The sequence below is a fragment of the Rhinolophus sinicus genome, chromosome 17, assembly GCF_057876585.1.
Source record: "Rhinolophus sinicus isolate RSI-liver-muscle chromosome 17, RSI-T2T, whole genome shotgun sequence".
Taxonomy (NCBI): Eukaryota; Metazoa; Chordata; class Mammalia; order Chiroptera; family Rhinolophidae; genus Rhinolophus; species Rhinolophus sinicus.
In genome coordinates, this window is record NC_142517.1 from 12,765,772 (window position 1) to 12,790,080 (window position 24,309).

General features: G+C 36.8%; 1 protein-coding gene across 8 annotated transcripts in view; it reads left to right on the forward strand.

Annotated features, from left to right (window-relative positions):
* Positions 1-414: 414 nt before the first annotated feature.
* Positions 415-24,309, forward strand: part of GRIK1 (glutamate ionotropic receptor kainate type subunit 1) — a 359,894-nt gene continuing 335,999 nt past the window's right edge. For 2 of the 8 annotated variants that reach the window (XM_074326228.2, XM_074326232.2), the window contains exon 1: positions 416-1,552. In XM_074326228.2, coding sequence (XP_074182329.2) covers positions 1,435-1,552 — 118 coding nt within the window. In that variant the 5' untranslated portion in view covers positions 416-1,434. Of the gene's footprint in view, positions 1,553-24,309 lie in introns of all 8 variants that reach the window. The other 6 variants (XM_019729911.3, XM_019729909.3, XM_019729906.3 and 3 more) reach the window with 4 other exon arrangements.

Sequence of the window (24,309 nt, forward strand, 5' to 3'; positions counted from 1 at the left end):
ACATACAAGATACTCAGTAAATATTTGTTAAATGAATGAATGAATGAATGCATTTATGGATATATTAGACTTATTTTAAAATTGTTTCTTATTCTAGGTCCATATATCTGTGGACGTGTTTTTCAGATGGGTTGATTCAGTTTAGGTCAATTCTCCAAAATCCATATTTGGGGGGGGGGGGAATCCCTATGAATTTTAATGCAGAACTAGCAAACACTTATATAGAATATTTCCCACAAAGCTCAAAGGAAATTAAGCCAAAAATGATCAAATACTGATGATTTCCCCAGGGAAGTGTCCTTGTCCTTCCACAGAGAAATAGTCTCCAAGCCTACATTGCTAAAATAACCTATCTTCCCGTGTTCAAACGTGACAGTCAAAAGAAATCAAGAAACGGAGCGGCGCAGGAAGCTGCCTGTTTCCCGGGTCTGCAGACCTAAGTGGACGCGATTTACACGAGATTATCTCTAGTCTGACCAGGAAAGAAGCCACTCTAATCTTAGAATGCCGGAGGTTCCTGATCCCTCTCCTCCTTTTCCTCTTCTTCACCCTTGTTAGAGTTAAAACAGGAGCTCTGCTATTCTCTGAAATACTGGCATCCGGGGAGGCGATGCTCCAAGTGATGGAATAAATCCTAGTTGGCCATCTCTACGACCCCCTAACAGGGCCACAGGGAGGCCCCCCTGCCTCTCACCGCCCACGGCATAGGCTGCCTCTGCTCTGACCAGGAGGTTAAATTCTCTTTGCTTTGAGGATGCAACACTCAGTCGACTTTCCAGCAGCACAGCGCAAAGTTGAGGGCGAGGGAGAGGGTGCGTGTGCGCGCGTGTGTCTGATCGGTGGTGTTAGGGCGGGCGGTAAATAAAGGGTGGGGCTAGCGAGGGGAGGAGGGAAGCAAGGATGGAGGGAAGGGAGAGCGTGGCTCGAGCCCAGTTAACCTGCTGAAGCTTCTCCTGCTTGCTAGAGCCTCTGCACCAACTCACCCAGGACCTTCTTCTCCTTCTTCCTTCGCCTGCTTTTCCCTCTTCCCCTCTTTCTCTTGCTGCACCCTCCACCTAACCCCCATTTTCACATCCAACCGGAGGACGAATGAGGGAGACATTCCCGCAAATTGGGGCAACAACTTTCCTCAGCTGGTCTCTTGGCTCCGGGAGCAGGAGCTTGCGGACCCTCCGGGGTCTGCGGCCCATGGACGAGGAGGAGAAAGAGAAGTGATGGGTTAGCGGTTGAAACGGGGAGCCCCCCGCGAGCCCAGCGTCGCCAGCCTGCTCTGCGTTCCCACTCCCGTTCTCCGGATCGCTCTCGGAGGGGAGCGCTCAGGGTGCAGACGCCGCGCATCCCGGGGAGGATGAGGTGGGACCTGGCCCGAGCAGGCTGCAACTCGCGGGCGTGCGGCAGCGGCTGGGTCGCGGCGTGAATGAAGAAGCTGGGAAGATGGAGCGCCGCACACTCCTCGCTCAGCCCGGGCTCGGGTCCACGGACACCAGCTGGGCACTCCTCTATTTCCTCTGCTACGTCCTCCCCCAGACCTCCCCGCAAGTACTCAGGATCGGTGAGTGAGCCCTGAGGAGCGCGCCAGGCTACCGGCTTGGGGGACGTGGCCGCTCCCCGCGGCCAGCGCGAACGCAATGGTCCAGGGCGAGGCAGCGAGCACCCGCGCGGGGACAGGAGCTGGGGGTGTGGAGGTCAGCGCGCACCGCAGGCTCGGGGAAAGGGGGAGCCGCGTCACTGCTTGCCTCCTGGCGAGTGCCGGGCTTCCTCGCTAGGTACGGTTGGCGGGTTTTTCAACCCTGGTTCCAGGAATGCGAGCAAGAAGAGTGCAGAGGTCCAGGCTTAGCCTGGCTGGTACCCTACTCTGGGTGTGGGGTCGCGCGGCTGCAGCCGTTTGGTTTGGGAGCGGAGATGCGCTCTTCTGGGCATCTGGATGGGCATCGGGTGGTCCAGGTGCTCAGCCCTGCTCCCTGGCAACCGGGGCTCTGGGTACTCTCAGACATGCCCCGTTCTCAAGAGCAGAGTTAGGCGACCACTAGGGACGGGCTGGATTTCCCGGAGCCTGCTAGCCTCGAGCCTCCAAGTTTTCACCTCTAAGTTGGGTTCTTCCACACGGACTCCCCACTACAGGGCAGAGTCTGGATCTGACCTCTGACCGAGCGTTCATGGAGTGGGCAGGATGATCAACCAACCCCATGAGCAAACAGCCAAGTTTCTATTCGCTCCCAAATCTGCCTGCCCACTGAGCATGATCCAGTCCAGTAAAGGTAACTCCCTGGAAGACTCTGGACTTCTAGCTCAGGGGTATCTCCTTGAAAAGAGACTGCAAGGCTGAATGTAGGGATCCTCGGGCAACCTAGACAAGGCTTGACAAGGGCAACGGGGGCGGGCGCTTTGCTAGTGTGTGGATCCATGTATCTAAATGAGCAACACAAATGACCAAGGTTTGGTTTGCGGAGGCATTGAGCCATTTGGGGGCTGCTTTTGGGGTTAAAAGCTCTTCTTTAATGTTCTTCCTTCCATACTCAACCCAATTTACATCCCCTTAGTTTCAGTTTGTCCCCCTTCCCCAACCAACTATGCTTCTTAGAGACAGTCAAACAGAGAGCCACAGGTGATGTGGTGACAACACATGGGTCTCCCAGCTTCTCCAGTTTCCCACGTTAGGCAGCAAGCGTGAAGTCCTAAGCCCCAAGGGCTTCTTCTAACTCACACCCTTTCCAAGAACTGATAGAATGTGCAAGGAACCTTGCAGGACATTCCCCTGGTGAGCTGCTGAAATTTCTCCTACCTTTACTAGGTCTGACCTGCAGTTAGCGAACCTCTTTGTAAAGACTCAGAACCTAGTTCTTGTCAGAGAACTGCCCATTTTTTTAAAATGTAAGTTTACTACTTTGAAATTTAGTTTCCCTAGGCACACAGGATCTAGTTTTCAAGGAAAGAAAAGATCCTGAATACTAACTTTATAACAGACGTATTTTTGTAGACTATGGATGGTAATCATGTGGATTTTATTGAATACTTTAGACTGTTTATTAAGAGTCCCAAGATACTTTACAAAAAAAGAAAGAAATATCACTGATAACTAAAATATCTTTCACCATAGATATATTCTAGGCTTAATGTCCTGTTTTTTGGAGGATGTAATCAACCTTACAGATGCCAGTAACACAATTCCTGTGAACAATACAAAATAAATGATGAGTGTGTTGCAATTTCCAATGCTTGTTATCTTAATTGGTGTTTTCCTTATATCTTATACATTTATAAAGCGACACATCAAGACATACGAGATGTGGCTATGCCAGGCAATAGCCCCTCTACCTGTACAACAAGTTGAAAATAGCATTTTTCCTCCCCTACATCCCCCAAATCTAAAAGAATTCCAGGAGGTGGTGGAAAAGAATGTTTTAAGAGTATCTGTTCACAAATCTCCGTATTTATGCAAGCCCCAAGCAATCACACTCATCCATTTAAAAGTAGCTTTAAACTGAAAGCAGCCCAGCATTACTCACTGGCCTTAAAATATATGCTACATATAATGAGATTTCTGTTTTTCTGCATGGGAGCCAAAGGGCATAAAGTTGCATGGTCTGGTATTGTCGACGGGCAGTACCAATGTCTTACTTCTTCTGGCTGTGAGTGACCTGTGGTTGGCATGGGCATCGACCCCACCCTGTCTGTACCGACAGACCTTGCTTACTTTTAAATGGACATTTCAGCACCATGGAAACCACCTTTAGCTTGGGTGGGGGTGGGGTACCTGACTCTCTACAGTGCATTTCTTGTGTCAGTTAAGTACAACACTGCAGGCAAGATATCAAAGGAGTTAGGGAACCAAGCAAGTGTGTGTGTGTGTGTGTGTGTGTGTGTGTGTGTGTGTGTGTGTGCACGTGTGTGTAGAGAAGGAAAGAGAAAAATTCTTTATCTCCCATCTTTATCTTTATAAAATAAAATGCATTCTTTATCTCCCATCTCTTCTTTCTCTTTCCAACAAACCTCCAACTATCCAATCAACAAACTAACAAAAAGGAGTTCTTTATTATTAACTCGAATATTTTTCAGTAACTTAAAATATCCTCAAGTCAAGTACATCATGAATTCCAGGCACTTTGCAATGTGCTTATATAGAGAATGCACTTGAATGCTTGAATGGATTAATTACTTGTCTACTTTTCTTGCCAGAGTGTCTGCTTAAACTTCAGTTATTGAGGAAAGTGAATGAAAGGTATAAAATTTAAGATACAGTTCACGCACACTTAATATTAAAGAGGTCAGTGAGTATGTGCATAAGCATGGTTCTTGCATACATTGAGAATGTCTGTTGTAAAGCTTATAATCTTACAGTTTAGAGATATGAAGAGGGTCCTATAGGATAGAAGTGAACTGAACATTACTACTACACCCCAGAGTCTTCCCAGCAGTGTAAATATTGCCTGCTCCTGGGAATTCTCTATGGGATGGTGAGGTCATTCCTGCCTCTCTTGAACCCCATTATACGTTAACAACTGGTTAATGTCACACACACACACACACATACACACAAAATGAGTTTTACAGTCACAGTTATCTTTCTCGCATGGCTAGCCAACCTATACCTAATATCTAATACTTAGAGCAGGGTCAAAGTGACCTGAGTAAATAGTGGCCCATCACAATTAGTGGGGAAAAAAGAAAAGAAATAAGAATAATTCCATGTACATGTGAAATTTCTGGGACAGATACATCATATTCCTAACAATAAGAGAAAGGTATATTTATATAGTATGTTGTTATGCATCATCTCAATGTACATACCCTGTTTCCCCGAATATAAGACCTAGCCAGACAATCTGCTCTAATGCATCTTTTGGAGCAAAAATTAATGTAAGATCCAGTATTATATTATATTATATTATATTATATTATATTATATTATATTATATTATATTATTATTATATTGACCCGGTCTTATAAAATATTATAGTAAAATAAGATCGGGTCTTATATTAATTTTTGCTCCAAAAGATGCATTAGAGCTGTTTGTCTGACTAGGTCTTACTTTCGAGAAAACACAGTAACCCTAGAGATAGTGGTAAAAGCATAGTCTTAAGAGCTAAGTGATGGACCGCCAGCTTTTCAAACACATGATTTGTTGTCAGAAAACACAGGTTTGGGTCCCATCTCCAAGACTTACTAGATATGTGTCTCAGTGACAATTACTGAATCTCACCAGGACTCTGTTTTCCTTCTGAAAAATTGAATTAAAACAGTTGCAACCTCACGATGTCATTGCTAAGATCATAAAACTTGAAACTGCTTTGAGCAGTATATAAATACATTATTTGCTTTATACAGTTGCATTTTGAACAACATGGGTTTAAACAGCACAGGTTCACTTATATGCAGATTTTTTCAATAAGTACTTTTACTGTTTTTGATCTGCAGTGGGAAGTCCATGGAAGTGAAGGGCTGACTGTATGCATTGATTTATATAGGGGACTTGAACATACATGGATTTTGGTATCTCCAGGGGTTCCTAGAAGCAATCCCTCCCGGATATCGAGGGACAACTAAGTTTTAGGGCAATCAAAAGTTACATGTAGATTTTTGAGTACATGTTGGTCATCACCTGTAAACCTGCATTGTTCAAGAATCAACTGTAATTTTTTGTGTTGTTTTGTTTTTACTTTTTAAAAATTACTGATATTTCCTTTCAGAAGAGGCATATAATAGTTGATGTTGTATATTTCCATAAGACATTTAACCTTGCTTAGCCCAAATCTCTTCATCCATGAACTTGCAGTAATATCTGTCTTTCCTAGTTCACATCAGAGTATCAAATAAACTAATTTTTGTAATTTCGAACAAACAACTAAATAAGTATAATACTATTATGTAAATAAATATAGCATATAAAAAGAAACATTGTGGAAATTTATATGACTACAGGTGTGGAAAGTTAATTGCCAATATAATTTTTCAAAATGTTTGATTTCCTTAGGAGAGGTTCAAATGTAATTTACGTCAATTATGAAGTTGGCTGTAGCATAATTTTTGAATATTTAATCCTAATGACCCCAAAAGTTCCAAGTAATGATTATTACATGTTTGTTTATATTTTCACTTAAATGTACAAAAAGTCACAACTTTAATCTTTAATCATTGAATTCTTTCAACATTTTAATATTTGTTCTTCACTCTACAAATATTTACTGAGTGTTAACTCTCCTACCATGAACCAGACACACTTCTAGATGCAAGACATACGACAGTGTAAAAAATGGACAAACACCTGCCCCCTTGAAGTTTATATTCTGGTGATTTATAATACATGTTACTACTAAAAATTTTCACCAGGCCTTTAATGCAGACACTTATTGTTTTCATTCCAAATACTATTCTTAGAGAGTATTTTTCAGTTAATCTTCTGCTCTTGATTTATTATATCAATAGCATAGTCAACAAAGTATAGGTTCAAGTCCCCAAGTACATAGAGAACAGACAGAGTGTGTTTATGGTGTCAATCCTGGAGCAGAAACTCCTGCTTTAGTTTAGAAAGATCTGTTCAATCTGAGGTAGGTTCATACTGATTTATGTTAGTCATAACACCAACTGGTACTTGAGAGGTCTGGGAGAGAAGCTCTGAAAGGATGATAAAAAAAGGAGTGCCCAGCTAATGTTAATCTATTTCTCCAAATGAGGAGATGTTTCTACCTTATTATCTGCATAATTTACCTTTTGCTTTGACAGTTATTTTACAGGCCTGATGTTTGTACACTATGCCGACCTGAGCTGTAGCTACTTGTCCTATATGGTTTATGATCTCCAGTTTTCATTGAGAAGACCATGACTTGCTGGCTTTGCCTAGGTTCATGTGCTTAATTAGAAATGCTGGAACTTGAAGCTAGCTATTCTTATGTCATATTTCAAGCTCCTTGCATGAAATTATGCTATATAATGTATGAACTTGTGTATGCATTACATAACTGTTTAAACTATGCTGAAATCAAATATAAGAGAAAGGAACTGTTGTTCATAGTGATTCAGAGGTAAATACATAAGTCAAAGTTAGTGTGATTTATATTTGAGTACCTATTAGGCAATTAGCAAAGAGGTAAGTTGATATTATCACTGGACTCTCTAGAATTTCTCTTTAAGAAGGGGTTAAAAAAGGCAGGCGATCAACTTGAGGGGAAGCCTTGTTACAAACACACCGGTTTTAATTAGATTGCACATTTAATAGGAATGGTTTTGAGGAAGAATTGATGGATACAGCAGTGGTAGTGATGAGTCTCCATAGCCTTTCAATCCTCTTTTGTTGTTTCACTGATAATGATACATATAAGAAATCTTATCTATGTTCTAAAATTTATCAGGAGTTATTTTGACTAGAAGAAAGAGTATTGGAGAATTGCAGGTAGAAGGGCATTCTCATTTCTCACTGCCTTTTTCTAATTGATTGACCTTGAGAAGATTACTAATTTGTGTGTGTGTGTGTGTGTGTGTGTGTGTGTGTGTGTGTGTGTGTTCTGTTAGCTACAGAGGAAGAAATAATAATAACAAACTCATGGGTTTGTTGCAAAGATGAAATGTAATATATGTAAAATGAATGACATATGGTGGTGTTAATGAAGATACCTGCCTCTTTCTCTCTGTTAATGAACAGAGTAGAAGTTGTATGCTTTAGAATAGTTTATTCATCTGGTCAAGTAAGTCTGGGGAAATATTTTCCGTTAGAGATTCACGAGGCAGGTTTGTATATTAAAGGCTCTTTGTAATTCTGTATAATCTGTTTCTTTTGTTTAATCCAGTATCTCCCACATTTTAATTATCACAAGATTCTTACTTGCATCACAACTATTAATGTCCACTAAACTTACACTCTTTGGAACATATTCGAGAAAACACTGGCTAATAAAACCATTGAAAGTTCAATACATACATCAAAGAGATGTATGGCTCTTTGAGAGACTGGCTTCTCCAGTCTAACTAAAATACTGCCCAGTTGCTACTTCAGAACATTTTCATAAAGCTTCAAGAGTAAATATTAACATTTAGATATTTATTGTTCTCTACTATGTAGAAAACATTTTAAAACTACATAACCTTTTCTGAAGGTATATCATTTTTATTAGCTCAAAATGTGATATGGGGCCATTTTCCTGTTTGTTTTTTTTTTATTTTTATTCACTAAGCTTATTTTTTAATATTATTTTAAGGAGCAAAATTATGTTAGATTTAGAATATGTGTTTTAGAAATATAATTTGTAGTAAGTTAAAGGTCTGTATTTAAAAGTTATACCTACTTATTTATTTTTAAATGCATATCTTATTTTTTCAATGATAAATGTTCATAGAGAAATGGAAAGATTTAAATTAAAAAGAATGTATATCAGCCACATGAACTTTATGAATATTTTGGTCTTGATTTATACTGAGATCAAGTTGCATATTGAATTACAAAAACCTACCGTCTTATTATAAGAACACTATAATATTAGTAATAATAAATAGATTGGAAAAATGTTCCCCTCTATCCAAGAAGGGAAAACACACAAAAAAAGTAAAGAGGTAAAAAATGTTTGATTTCGTATTTATGCTATTTGTGAACAACTGAAGTAATAGAAATATTTAGAATAACTTTCCCTAGTCACTTGGATAATAGTCCACTCTCTTTTTGTTCTTATTAAATATTTAAGGGTATTGTAAGCATGTAATTTTGTATAATGCTAGGCTAACATATTTATTAAATACAAGGTAAGATTAGTTACAAAGTGGAATTAAGAAGAAATGGCATTGACTACATAAAAAGTAAACTCCTATGGACCACAAATCAATCACACAGAAACATAACACAATAGTGAAAGATTTCCTTTAACTCTCTAAATTCTTTATTATTTGGTGCACTATTAACAAAATACATTTGAAATATTAGCCCATCTTCTATCTTTTGATGAATTACTAGTTTACTGCTCTCCTTACTGGGGAAAACAAAACACAAAATAAAATAGCACACAGAAGTCTCAACACACTTTAAAATTTCTGCTAAATAATGTTTCGAAAGGAGCTCAACAATGTAGATTTTTATACTAGAATTGTACATGTTTGTTTTTATTTAATAGAAATTCAATGATTAACTGTTACTATTGTCATCAGTTATCAAATTAGAGACTAACAGTTTACAATTTACAACTTACTGTGTTCCTTAAAAAATGCAAAAAGAAATGTATTAAAGTAAATTATTTATTGCATTCAGCAAATTCAGGACTGTAGACTATGTTAAGGTAAACATCTATTTTATTTGATCAATTAAAATTCTACGAACAAATGGGTTAGTATCCACATACATTTATTTCCTAGCTCTGTCAGCTGAAAGGACCTAGAAACAATGACATCCCAGGAGCAGTGAGCACACACCTGACATCCAGGCATCCTTAGAGAAATGGACAATTTAGGCACTGAAGAAGGAAATATATAAGGTGGCCCTGCAGCATCTTATAGAGGCAGTGCAAAAAAAAAAAAAAAAAATCCCATTGATGGGAATATGTTAAAGAGACACAGGCACCAACTACTTCCAGTGGCCAAAGCTAGAATAATTTGAGCAATAAAATTGTAAAAAGTAAATTGTAAACCAAAGTACCCATGAGTCCATACTGACATAAATAAAAACAAAAACATGCATGAATCCATACTGATATAGATAAATGGTTTAGATTATAAAACAAAGTACCCACAAGTCCATTCTGATATGGATAAATGATTAAATAAATAAATAAATAAATAAATAAATAAAAGATAAATCTCCCAAGCAGAAGAGCAAGGTGATTATGATCAACATCACCAGTGATAAATCATGTTGATAGTATTTACCTTCAATGTGATGGAATGCAAATGGCACTTTACCCATTTGGTTTTCCTCCCCAAAATCCATATCCCCCCTCTAATCATAAGAAAAACACCAAATACTAATAGATAGGCATTCTACAAAATACCTGGACAATACTCTCCAACACCGTCAAGGTCATAAAAAAATAAGGAAAGTCTGAGAAATTGTCACATCCAAGAGGAGCCTAAATAGATACGATGAATAAATGTAATGTGTTTGAATGATCTTGCAACAGAAAAAGGACATTAGGTAAAAACTAAGGCCACTGAATAAAGATGGATATTACTTAAAAACAGTGTATCAATGTTGGTTATTAATTTTAACAAATGCTCCATACTCATATAAAGGTGTTAATAACAGAGGAAACTAGATATGGAGTATGTGAGAATTCTCTGTGCTATCTTCCCAACATTTATGTAAATCTAAGACTGTTCTAAACAATAAACAAATAAAGTCTATTAAAAAAAAAACCTACACCAAGTTTTCTTCTGCTATGACTATTCCTACCAACTCTGCCATACATAAAGATCTGTAAATAATTTCATCAAGGGAAACAGAAAAGAATTTTCAATTCCATACTACATGCTACAAAAAGAGTTTTCTAAGAGTATCATTAAAATAAAGATAACAGGATATAAGTTAGAAAAATCATTAAGGAAATAAACTTCATATAAAAACTGTTATTGATAAAATGTGATGGTTGTATGTCTTCTTTAAAATTATGTAATGAGTTTGTAGAAAATCAGATATTAGCTGTTGCTATCCATTAGCATCTAGGTTTTCAACTGTTACATGATTTTTGTACTTATGTAAATATAATTTAACTTTGAATATTGATTCAAGCATTGTAACCAACTCAGGCATGAAGTGTCATGTCTTTGAATGAATACTCACAACAAACTATTTGCATGGATTCCTTTTCTTAGCACCATTGTCTAAATATGACTTTAAAAAGTCAATACTTAATTCCCAGAGCCAAAAAAGTACTTTGTAATTCAAATTGGGGAAAGAAGAGTGAAAATCAAGTGTTTTGTTTTGTTTTATTATTGTGAGGACTCAATTACAATCTTTAATAAGAGTTTTCTTTCGTTCCTTTTTTTTTTTTTTGCTTTAATTTTAAACTCCTAAAATGTTGGATTACATACTTTGGCAACCCATAAACAGAAGTTGCATTCTGGTGACCTGCCTATGTGTATATTATAAAAGATATTATTGTACTTCATCTTCTAATAATAGATTGGTCAGATAGATCCATCTTTCAAGTCTAAAGGCAATATTTGCCTTTTGAATTCTGGGCAGTGTTTGTTCTTTTTGTTCTCAGGATATATTTGCACCCTAGGGTTATTTCTATACAAGTCCATTGAATTGGCAAGAGCCATTATAAATGACTGTGAATCATCTAAATGTTCCACGGGGGTGGGGGAGTGCTTAAGGAAAGAATAGTATAGACTTGGAAAGAAGGATTTATTAAATAGAATCCTTATGATGCAATTTGTGTGTTAAAATAGAAAAAAACTTAGAAAATAGTATGGACCACAGTACGGCATGATTTTACATACTTTGGACTGGGTATATATACATGTCATCCTTGCTTATAGATAAGAGCTAAAAGAGAATGAATGTGAAAAGGAGAAGCCCATTTGTTTTGTTAAGATGGTAGAATTGTGTGTAAAATTTTTCTTTCATTTTGATCCTTATTAATGTTCTTTGCCCAATTTAAAAATCATTGGTTAAAGTTACCATTCTGTAGCTTCTAGATTATTCTAGCAATCATTTGCATGCAGTTTGCCATAGTGAAAAGTGAACTGAAATGAGAATACATCCAGCTCTGGTGAGTCTTAACTTGGCCATGTCACACAATCTTTTAGTAAATCCATTTCCTTGTCTGTCAGAGAGGAGCTGGTGGTGTACAGGTTCATGGCTGCATTAGCTATTCCTTCCAGATCTGCTGTTCCCTCTGATTTACTGCCATTGGCTTGAACTGAGATGCTGCCTAAAGACATTTGTATATACAGAATCACTTGTGTAGAAACGAAACTTTGTTAATTTCCCTGAAATTAAACTTAACTATGCACACAAGCCCCTTTTTCCCCTGGGCCGGCACTAAGATTTTCATTTTCAATTTAAAATGTAAATGTTTAGGAATCTCTTTTCTCCGTTCTCCCTACAGTGACCAAAGACCCCTGTCTTCAAAGACGAGACATTTGCTGTTATTCCTCCAGGACATGTACCGTGGTGTAGCTTGTCCTATCTGATCCTGGGTAGGGGAATCTGCTGATGCGGAACCCACCTCCACTCACTCTGGCCTGCTGACCCTCTGAGATGCAGCACAGTTTCTGTGCGGTCTCTCACATGTTTGCCTAGCACCTCATCAAGGAGAAATCCATGATTCACACAGCAGTGCCCAGACTCAAGTTACCTTCAAGCTAACAACCATCTCAGGCCCTTTCCGTTCAGGTATACGATGCCTCCACCTCCTTCTTACACCTTGAAAGGCGAAGTGTACATGCAGTGCTGTCTGTCCCCAGAGTATCCAACTGCAGGCAGGCACAGGCCTTCCCCAAAACTGATGGGTTCTGTTGAACTCTGACCTCAATTTCCAAATTGCAAGAAGGGGAAACAGAGGGCTGAATTCTTCCAATATAACACATTTATCTGAACTCTGAGGTTCAGGCGTAAACACTGTTGTGGTATTTAAAGCAACCCTTTTAAAATTAAGGTGGCAACCGCAGAAGCCATGATAAAAACAAATGTTTTACAGTAGCTTAATATAGGTGGCATACTCTTCTAGGGATTATAGCTAAATGGTAAAGAGAGAGAATTCAGACCCAGATGTTCATTTGAACAAGCTATAGAAGGCATGTAAGTACAAAAAGTTAAAAAAAAAAAAAAAGGCATATAATATATACACAGGGTTCCAAAAAATGTATACATATTTTAAGAAAGGAGAAAACTGTATTAAAATTACACTGATGGTAACCACCTTGTTTGTCTCTTGTAATTGCAGAAGTCAAAAGTGTATTGGTCTTCTGTTATCGGTATATATTGAGTATTACAGTTTTAATACAGTTTTCCTTTCTGAAAATGTGTACACATTTTTTGGCACCCTCTGTGTATACAAAGAACATGTCATATAAATAATATAAATAAATTAAAAATAATACCGAAGACCGGGGCCTTCAGAGATCTTAACGTCCTATTTCCTCATTCGACAGATGAGAAGACTGAGGCTCCAGAAACTAAAGCGATGCAGATACTCAGTGGCTGAGCCACAATTCTTAACTTGTACCTCAGTGTTATCTTCTTGCAACTGTTTCTCATACAACTCATTTGAGAATTGTTAAAACTCCATATTCCCATGAATAAGAAATTGTAATCAATCAATGAAACATAAATGTTCCAGAATACAAGGATCACAGAACTAATCAGTGTGGTGTCTTTAAATCTGGATGTTTTTCATAGACAAGTTTTGAGGAGAGAGTGAACATGGGAATGGAAGTGAGGCACAGTCTAGATGGTGATAATTACTGAAAGATTAAAATCCAGGGAATTTCTGACATCTAAGGAAAATATCAATAAAGAAATCTTAAGAAAAATGTGTTAAACGGTACATATCTTCAGATTTTTGGAACTGTTATCTAGGCACTTCTGGTCAACTTGTCTTATAGTTATGTGTGCAGAAATGTCTTCATTTCTGAAAGCACTCTTAGAAAAATAATTAAAAAGAGCAATTATACATGAATGAGATATAGCCTAACAATTTAGAATAATTAGTGTGTAGTGACATTATATTTTTATTACCCTAATTTAATTGGAATGATTCAAGCGAGTGTTAGCCTTGGGTTAGGCTAAATGCATGTGTATACAAGGAGTAACATCTATCATTTGCTCTTTGAGAATGTCATAAAAAAATAAGAAAGGCAGTCCACACTGTGGGACTTTAAATTTCATCTTCCCACCTCACATTGGATATAGAAACTGAGGTGGAATCCATGATTAATGTGATGCTTATTAAAAACAAATGAGTAAATTTCTATAGAGCATAGTAATATAAATTTGCTGTCTTTTTCCTGAAGTCTATACTGCCTTTTGTTTCATATGAAGTAAACTTTCAATTAATTTCTGGGTTTTAAGAGTAATGTTTGACCTTTCCTTCCTTCTCCCTTCAGAGGGTGAAGTTTTATGTTTTCACACACTTCCATCATTTCGTTATTCATTTATTCATTCCTGTATTTATCACTGGTGTTATTATAAAATTATTCCAAAGGCTTACATAAGTACATACATTATAAACTGATACAAATACCATAATGGAAATGGAGGTAAAGGTGAAATAAGATAAATCCAGGCATGATGCCCTTGAAAAGATGCCACAAGTGGACCAGAAATTTTCATCTGAACTTTCTAGCAGCTGAAGGGAAACAGGACAAATCATTAAGTTCAGAGAGCCTAGTTGCTTAGACAAATTACAGATTTTTAAGTTAAAAAAAATGAAAGAAATTCACCCTATGATCTTGATAAAGGAAAATAATGTGATGTTGTAGATAATATCCCTATGATGAAATAGTACATTTCATACATTTGTTCCTTATAAAGTGCTCAAACTAACTCTATGACAAGACACCAAATAATAAAAATATTTATGCAAAACAGCCTAGTACAGAACTCTCAAGTAGTTTGGTATGATCCTAAACTAAAATTTATAATATCTAGAGAAATGAATTCACTATATATCAGTTCCCAATCATTCATCATTATTGCTTCTTGAAGCTGAGCTTATTGGAAGGCAAACAGCAGAAAGTTCAGGGGATAGAACATAGTGATGAAGTGTACATTTGTCATTAAAGGCAAATCACAAACCTCGAAGGTAGAAATGAAGTCTTCCTATGAAATTAAGAAATCTAAATAAGATAACTACTTGAATAGACCACCTCACGTCGGTGTGGATGAAACACTTGAAAGCAGAGCCAAAGTTTTCCTCAGAAAAATCTTTCTGACTTTGTCACATTAAATGCACAATGGGTGATATGTATTTGTCTCCACTGGAAAACAAGATAGCAAATATTGTCACGTATTGCCTAGAATCATTAAAAGGAAAATACAGGAGGAAGAGGGAAAAATAAAGCTCTTTGAGACATCAAATTTAAATTATGAGGTCAACATTTATTTGCTATTTATTTGTTTGTTTGTTTTTTACTAACCTGTTTCCTTAGATTTTGTATTTTATATTTGCTTAACAGTGCTATTTGCTGTGTTTATTTTTAATTAGAATCTGCTTTGCATATCCTGGTCAGTAGTAAAGCTTAAATTTTTCCTTTCACCTATGAACCTTTCAAATGCACCTTTGAAATCCCAGTCATCTTTTCTAAGAAAAGACTATTTCGTTGAACAAGACCTTTGACTATATATAGAATAAAGGACAGCAACTGTAAATTACGTTTTTCGGTCTGTGTCCTAAAAGTCAAATTTGTCCAGATTTCTTTAGATTCCTTATTTTGCAGTATTACAGTAGTTTTCAGATTTAAAAACAAGCAAACAAAACCCAAAATTTTGTGTGTTTTGGTCTTAGATTTTGGGCTTTCTCTGTGGATAATAAAGAACAACTTTAAATTTTGTAGTATTTCTTACCTTTTTTTTCTAGGAGAAAGAAACACTCAGTAAAACTTAATATATATTTCATTTCTAAACCAACACCTTTACACTTTGAGCTGAAAAATAATTTGATAAAGGAAAGATTCCTGTCACGTCTGTGAAATGACAAGGTGAGCTACAAATTGAGTTCATGATAGCTTCCTTCTGTTTCACATGTTTATCACTGCAAACATTTTTACAATCATTATCTTGCGTCCTTTCTATCACACATTAATGTGAGTGTAGCACATAACCAATTACGCAGAAGTCGAACTTCCCCCACATAGCTGCCTGTGAAAAGCTTGAAACTGGCATTTCTATGGAAAAGTAATATGCAAGATAGATGAAAAAACCCCAACAACTTCTTTAGGACCTTTGCAAGAGGGAAAAAGTCACATGGTAAATCAATTCATGACCATCCAAGTCAGCATCATATTTCATAAATATATACACAGCATAAGTCATAGTCAAAAGGAATGGTACAATTCCTTTGGGATACACCCATTTACACACACACACACATAACCACACCCCAATGGTGCATATTCATGTAAATCAAGCACAGAAATCCATTTAGACCATCAAAAAGTAATCTTTCTGGCTAATGTATATTTGAGAACACCATTTTATATCATTCAGTCCAATCTATGTACTAAAACTAATATTTATGATCCTTTCTGTCAAAAAAAAAAAAAAAAAATCCACAATCTTCTTTACATATTATCCCAAAAAGCCACTGAAGAAAGTGATTTGTTTGGTGGGTAGGCAAATGTAACATCCAATAATTAAAATAAAGTGAAAAAAGAAAAAAGTGAAGAATACAGCAGCAGAGGTAGTGGGTTTGTACCTTAGTTATTTTTAACCAAAAGCTATTTCCATCTATTTTAAAAGAATAACTTAGGTAAATGTAATTTTTAATATGTAGGCATGAAGAAAATTGGTGAAAGAAGAAAGAAAATGAAAACAAGTATATCTGGGTTGTTCCTAACACTTATTGTGAATTTTTTTTCTAGAATTGCTTTTCCTGAGATTCATAGTATCTATGCAACATTGTTAAAGACATAACCATTTCTGTATAATGAAAATCTAAGTGTATATTAAATTATTCAAGGCTATAAAAATAGTAGAAAAATATGCATTTATAAGATAATTGTGAATTCAGTTTTATTTAATCCACAGGAATTATTTTCTCCACAATGTTTAACATTTGTTGAAGAAATAAATAGATAAGAAACATTTCAAAGTTAAAACATGTTAGTCATGTTATCAATTCACTTTAAAATGCAAATATTGTGCTGGACATGGATCATATGACGTTCGTGTTGATATGCCATATCTTCATGTTACTCCAAAGTAGAAAGTAGTTATTCCTAATATAACCATTTTGTTAATTGGAAATTGAGGCCAGATTTCATGCACAATACCAAGTCAATGGAGAATGGCCTTCTATTTAACTTGGCCCGAGAAAATACACTTTGTGAATATATTGTCCAATTTAATTGCCGACATAGTCTATATTTGCATAATTGCCAACCTCTCCTTCGATTTGCTTTTATGTACAGAACAATAGTATCACCCAGCAGGACTATTTCAGTGTGTCATCAAAAGAAAAGGTAAATCCACTTACCTTCAGAATCAAATCTATCCTACCTTAGGGTAATAAGCATCTGGTACCTGAAGAAATACAAGAATCATGTTGTGAATAGGAGCTTTTAAATTAAAATTCTCAATTCACTACCAGTAGATTTCTTTTAGGGCTTTACCTAACGATTTTTCAGTCTTTCAGTGCACATTAATTTGGATAGCTGTGTTAAGGTGAGCACGTATGCTAAGAAACATAGCTAAATTCAAAAGTCTTAATTAAAAGCACAGGGAACCTGAGTGAAATTTTAGATATTAAAAGTCTGACCTATGCTAGCCTATTTTTTCTTGATTTATTTGATTTGCAAAGACTCAAGTTTTACTTGAAAACCCATAGGGAATTAATTCAGACTAAGATATTTTTGAAACTATAAAATAAGACCATGAAGCAATTTGAATTAATAATGCTCTTAGTGGGCCATGCATTGAAGACTAACATGCCAACCATTCATTTTATTGTGAAGTATATGGGGAAAACTTTGAGCTAGGATTTCAACAGAACTTTTCCATTGCCCGTATATTTTTATTTGAATCTGTCAGGCTTTTCCACTAGCACAGTGATATTCAACCAGGAATAGTTTCTGTCCCCCAGGGAACACTTGACAATGTCTGGAAATGTTTTTGTTTGTTTCAACGTGGGGGGAGGGAAGCTGCTATCAGCATCTAGTGGGCAGAGATCAGAAGTGCTGCTAAACATCCTAAAATGCATAGGACAGCCCCCACAACAAAAACTAACCTGCCCAGAATATCCACAGGACTGAGACTGAACAGTTCTAAGGTCGAGATTATGAACGAAAATCTAGCAGAGGTTTAGGATAGCTGCTTTAGAAATCTTACTCCAGAAAATAAATAAACAAAACAATCAGTCACGCATTCCCAGAAGGTATGGATAGAGGCAACATACCACGGTGATGTTCTGCCATGAATCAGGGACATACCTTTTGATAACGCTTCCCTTGTCCAGCACTCCTGGTATCTCTTTGGAGAATGTGTCTATCTGAAACACAAGCAGACATAGCAGGAAGTTACCAAATTAGGCATGAGGATGTACTTGACGCCATGATTCTCCATCGTTTGGGGTGTCTTCCAGTTGCAGGCCATGGGGCATATATGTTAATGAGCACAATAGGCAGTCTGTCTTAATGGAGCTTACAATGGAAGAAAGGCATATGGACATGAATGAAATGGTTATACAAATAAATATTTCACTGTAAACAGTGAAAAATATTATGAATAAGGAGGTCATGGTATTATGAGCTCATTTTACCAGAGGAATTGGCAAGGTTTAAGAAGGTACAAGAAACTTTCCCAGGGTTAAGAATTATTGAGTTGAGACCTAGACGAGAAGTATGAATTGATCAAGAAAAAAGGGAGAGGAATCCAAGTAGGAGAACAGCATATGTGGAAGTCCAACGCTGGAAAGGAGTATGTCTTCATTGACAATTTAGCTCTTTTACCAGTACTTTTTTTTTTACTCTGTGTATGTGTGTGTGTGTGTGTGTGTGTGTATTTGTGTGCATTAATCATTTTTAGGTAATGGGGAAAATAAAGCGATTTCTCAGGTTAAAATTGCAATGCATAACCAGTTATGTACCCATTAGCTGTTTTATCCAAAGATAAAATTTAAGTATTCCCTTTGATGGCACAGAGAAGTGAAATACACTGTTCTGATCATCCAGAGGAACTATGAACAAAAGAACAGAGTAGGAGATTCCTGTACCCCCCAAAAAAAAATTAAAGAAAAATATTTCTCTTTGCCTAAATCTTTGTTGTCTCTTATCCTATTCTGCATCTGGAAGAGTCCTCCCATCCTTGTGATATTTTTCTCCCACTCTCCACCACCATTTTTGGTCAAAAAACACAGGGGATCAGAGAATGTCAGATCCACTAAGGACTCATAACGTTATTTTTTTTACAAATTAAGCAAACTGAGGCACATAGAGATCAATATCTACTGTCAAAGTAAGTACTATCCTGAAGCATGCTGAAGGTTGGTTGTTTTTAACATGCTGAACCTTTTCAAAACACTACACAACTTTAAACAATCTTACGCTTTGTAAGAATGCATCAAATAAGAGTTTCTTCAATTTAATCTACTCAGTGAAGTTAGGTAGACAGAAAGCACTGTCTTCTCCCAAATTCTTGCTTCTCCTATAAACTGTTCATGGAGTGCTTGCTGCCTTTGCTCAGTGAAGAATTAAGATGAGAAGCCTCAGAATATGCCAGGGGGTGCCAAATATATGTGTGTGTGTGTACATATACATACTTTGAGAAAGGCAAAAACTATTAAAATTGTAATACTCAATATATACTAATAACAAAAGATGAGTAAAAGTCACGTTTGACTTCTGCAGTTACAAGAGGTGCTCAAACTGGTTGCCATCAGCATAATTTTAATACAGTTTTTTCTTTTCTTAAAATGTGTACACATTTTTTTGGCACCCTCTGTATATCTCATATTCCCAAGCTCAAGAAAGCGAGTGCACCCTGAACTTGCTGTCTAGGTGTGTATTTATGGAACACCCTGGGATTTACACCTACTTTACAAATTGCTATAATATTTCTTGCAGAAAGCCTAGAATATATCCTCTGTGGCATACATGTGAATCTTCCAAGACCATTGGAGGCATGATTCCTCCGATAAGAGACTCTCTTCTCCGATGGCTATGATAGATATGCTCCGTTTGCCCATCCAGGTCCACTATGCACCATTCTCTAACCTTCTTTGACCATTAGAAGTTGTATCAAAAGGTTCTCTTGCCTTCTAGCTTTGTGTTGCTTTCGGTCAATAGAAAACACCATCAGATGGGAAGACAGAACAGAATGTGGTGTAATTAGTTGTCTCCTTGACTCCCTCCCTGCTGACTCTCTGTGAGTTGTCAGTGCCTGTGTTCCTCCTCCACAGGTCTTAGCTCAGTTTGAGTGTTTCTCTCCTAAAGTTCTAAGTGTCTCACGCCTTCAGTCCTAGGGTACATAGGTTGGTCATGATCTACAGCTCATTAAACCTAGTTTTTACCTTACTAAACCTTGCCTTTCAACAGTCACATATTTATAAAGAGCCCTTCTGTCACCTCCTGTGAGTGTACCATCTGCTTTCTGCAAGGACACTGACCTAGACAGTTTGATGCAACTGGGCTGAAACATCTTTTGATAGGACAATAAAACCATTAAGATAAAATAACTGTGCCATTTAATATGTATATCAGACATTTCCCATGTATACATAATCATTCCAGCCAGGTTTTCCTTAAAATGTCATTTTAATAATATGATATATGCATTGTTTCTTGACATTTATTTATTTGCTTAATTTTCAGTCAGTTACCAGTACAGTGCACTTTAATGAATGTCTTTGATAAATAAACACTGGCACCCCTTCCCTGCATGACTACACCCTATGAAGATGCCAGGAAATGTGAGACTTAGTTTTTGCCTTCAAAGTCTTTCAACTGAAATAAAAGAGATATAACATATATTGGCAAATATAAAGAACTAGAAGATGCTGATTATGAATATTTTGTACATTTAAATCAGCTCCACATCTCACTATGTGCGAGAAGTTGGGCAAATTGCATGGCCCCTCTTCATTTTAATTTTCATATCTGTAAAATGGGATTGCTTATGTCTACTTTTGGCTTTTGAGATAGCTGAGCTCATATGTGCAAAGTGATTGGCTCAATGTCATGGACATGGTTAATGTTTAAGGAAAGTTAACTGTTATCATTACTGTTACTATAGCTTCACTTGCAAATAATTATTTGTGGTTCTTAAAGAAATTTGTATCCTTTATCTTCTTCATTTATTAGTCGGTTCAGGCTGCTATAACAAAATACCATAGCCTGGGTGGCTTAAACAACAGATATTTACTTCTCGCAGTTCTGGAGTCTGGAAGATCCAAACCCAATATGCCAACAGATATGGTATCTGGTGAGAATCTGCTTTCCGCCTTGCTGATGTCTATGTTTTTGCTGCACCCTCATCTGAGGGAGAGAGAAAGAGCTCTAGTCTCTTTTTCTTCTTATAAGGCCACTAATCCCACCATGGAGACCTCATTCTGATGACCTTATCCAAACCTATCTTCCAAATAACATTGGCGGTTAGGGTTTCAAAACATGAAATTTGGAGGGTTACAAACATTTGGTGCATAACACTTAGCAACTCTAAGTGGTAGCTAGTGTCAACATTATGGCCATTTTTCAGGTAACTTTAAGGTGAGAGAGAATAAGTGGTACTGTATACCTAAGTCCACATCATCAGTGATAAGCCAAGATTGCCGAATTATTTTTGACAGTTTTTTTTAAATCTCAGAATATACTACATTCCTCAAAATGTCACAAAATAAATACTATAGATGCTGTAAATTCTCAGAAAGTCATTCACATATGGGGTTAAAGTCTCTGAATTTCTGATCCTCAAGGGGAAAATATCTATATTCTTGAGCATTAGGGATTCATAGACTTGACTTGGCTTTATTAAACCCTCCTTGTGGCAACAAGTGTATAGAAAATCCTCTCTATAACCAATACAATCATGCCTAAAAAGGTGAATGTATATCAAGAAAGATATGATTCATTTGAAAGAGGTATTAAATTCCTGTCAGGGAGATTCTGTTTGTTGCTATTTACTGTAAGTCCATTCTTTTTTGTTTCCTGTAAACTAAAGAGGTTCTCCACAGCTCAGAAATGTGAATTCCATTTTCGAAGGTGTTTCATTTTTACAAAAGCTAATTTAGGGGGAAAAGGTGTGAAGCCATTTGGAAATAAAATCACTTTGAATAAGATTATTTAATCTTAGTTACTTGGAAATTCTACTGACATGGTGCATTAGAATAATAAATACCATCCAAGAGATAGAGCTTATTTAATCAGTCAAAAAGCTTTCGAATTGTAAATTTTCTTATTTTACTCCCTACCACACTCAAACATTCAGGAAATACATACTGTGCCTCTGCTCTGTGGCAGCCACAGACTGCTATAGATTCTGAGAAGGATATTGACTTAACTCAGCCAGAGAAATTTCCGGAAGACACTAATCAACCAATAGAACAATGTCAACAGAATAGGCGAACATATTTTTAGAACTAAAAAAAAAAAGTTTCATTTGGATCAACATGAAAAATTCAAAATAGATAAAGACCTGAGTTTAAATCGCTAAATGCATTGTCTCACTTTTCATATTCATAAGAATAAAAATTTCTACACCATAAAGTTGTTATAAATGCCATAGCATATATTAAATTCATATAAAGCTGTTCCCATTATCAATTAGTTTCTAATTTCAATAACTTTTTGTAACTAAGTACTTTAGTGATTTATTCAATCATATTGGTGACAGTATTTTTTTTAAATGAGCAAATTTATTATTGTTGGCTTATTTTTTCTCCTTTGTTCCCTAATGTTCTATTTCTGATAATTATTTTAGATGGGTTGTGTACTATTCAGATTTCCACTTAAAATATTTAAAACACTGCAGTATTTTTATGATTTTCTAGGTTTATTTCAAACATTTTTTAGTGATTTTTAGTTGCCTCCAGCCAAGGTTTTATCATGTTTGTTTTTGTTTACTCTTATCTCATCATCTCAGTTCTTTTTGCTTTTACTTCTGCTTTTTTGTTTTGTCTGGTAATCAAATACTTACCTTTTTAACTACGCCATTCTCAGAATTTTGAATAGATAAATCTGAATATGTATGCATAGTAGACATTCTATAAGAGTTAAAGACTGATTTTGTATAATTTTATGAATTTGTTCATATGTTTAAATTTACCTGAGATAATTCTGAACTATATTTCAAGTCCAATATACAGTAAAAACTTAATTATGTAATGGAATGAAAATACGACAGGACAAGAGTAGCTTTATATTCTCAACCAATGAAGAGTTAATTCTTGTCGTTTTTGCATTTTCTTATGCTTTGAGGGCTTCTCTGTTTAGCTTACAGTATCCAGATGCTGAGGCAGGACCTGGGGCTACCCTAGAAGGGGAGACAGAATTCCTGCCTACAAGGACCCTGGTGGGTGTGACCACATAGAAGCAAACAAGAAGGAGAAATAGAAAGAGTTCAAAATTATGAAAGAAAGAAATGAAATTTGTAGAGATTGGACAAGTGACTTACTGGAGGAGAAGTATCGACAAAGATATTACATGGTCAAGGAGGTGCCACTTAAGCCAACACCCTATAGGATCCAGATGTGAAGGGCAAAGAAAAGAATGCTCTGGATAAGGGATGGCACGTGCACAAGCCCCAAGGCAGAGTCTGAGCACCTGAAGAAAGAGCAGTATGGTAGGGGAGAGAGGCTGTGGTCAGAAAGGACCAACTCACGCTGGACCCCTCGGCCATTGTACTTCGGGCAGGTGTGTGCGCCTCTGCAGGTCCAGGAAGACTTTGCAGGGCGCATCCAGAGATGTAAGGGAATCTCTTTCCAGATTCTCCACTTCTATGTTTACTCTTTCCTAAAACTGATCCCACTGAGAATGCACCTGTGCTCTGCTAGTTCTCCTTTCCCATCTCTTCCATATTTGTCATTTTCCCATGTAGTGAAAGAAAGCACACTTGTCACCCACCTTGAATTTTACCTCCCTGGTGCAGTGCCCAGGTCATTCGTCAGTGCCCTGCTCCTGAGGAAGAACTGTAGAAGGGCAAAGCAAGAAGACCATCAGCAGTTCTGCTTTCTTTTACCCAGTGAAATATTTGTAACAAGATTTCTATCTCTCTTATGTATCTATCTATCCATCCATCCATCCATCCATCCATCCATCCATCCATCATCATCATCATCATCATCATCATCATCATCATCATCATCATGTATCTATCCATCTATCAGCTTATATTGAAGATTTTAATATGTAGGGCTTAAAATATGTAGGGTAACTTCCAGTTTTTCTAAATTATTTTAGAGGTAAGTAACAAACAAAAAGTGCTGGAAGACCATTGTCCTTGGTCATGGCAAGGAGATGGCGTTTTATACTCAGTTCAAAGAGAAGCAGTTGAAGACTTCCAGGTAGAAGAAGAGAATGTCCATGTGTAAATGCTTTGCACATTGTAGGATTACAGAAAATCATTGTTGTGGTATTGGATTGTGTTGTTTTCCATACTCTTTAGTTTAATGCCTGAGTAAAAATAAAAGCACAGCATACATCACCGTTATTTTTAAAATGTTAGTGGAGCAGAGATT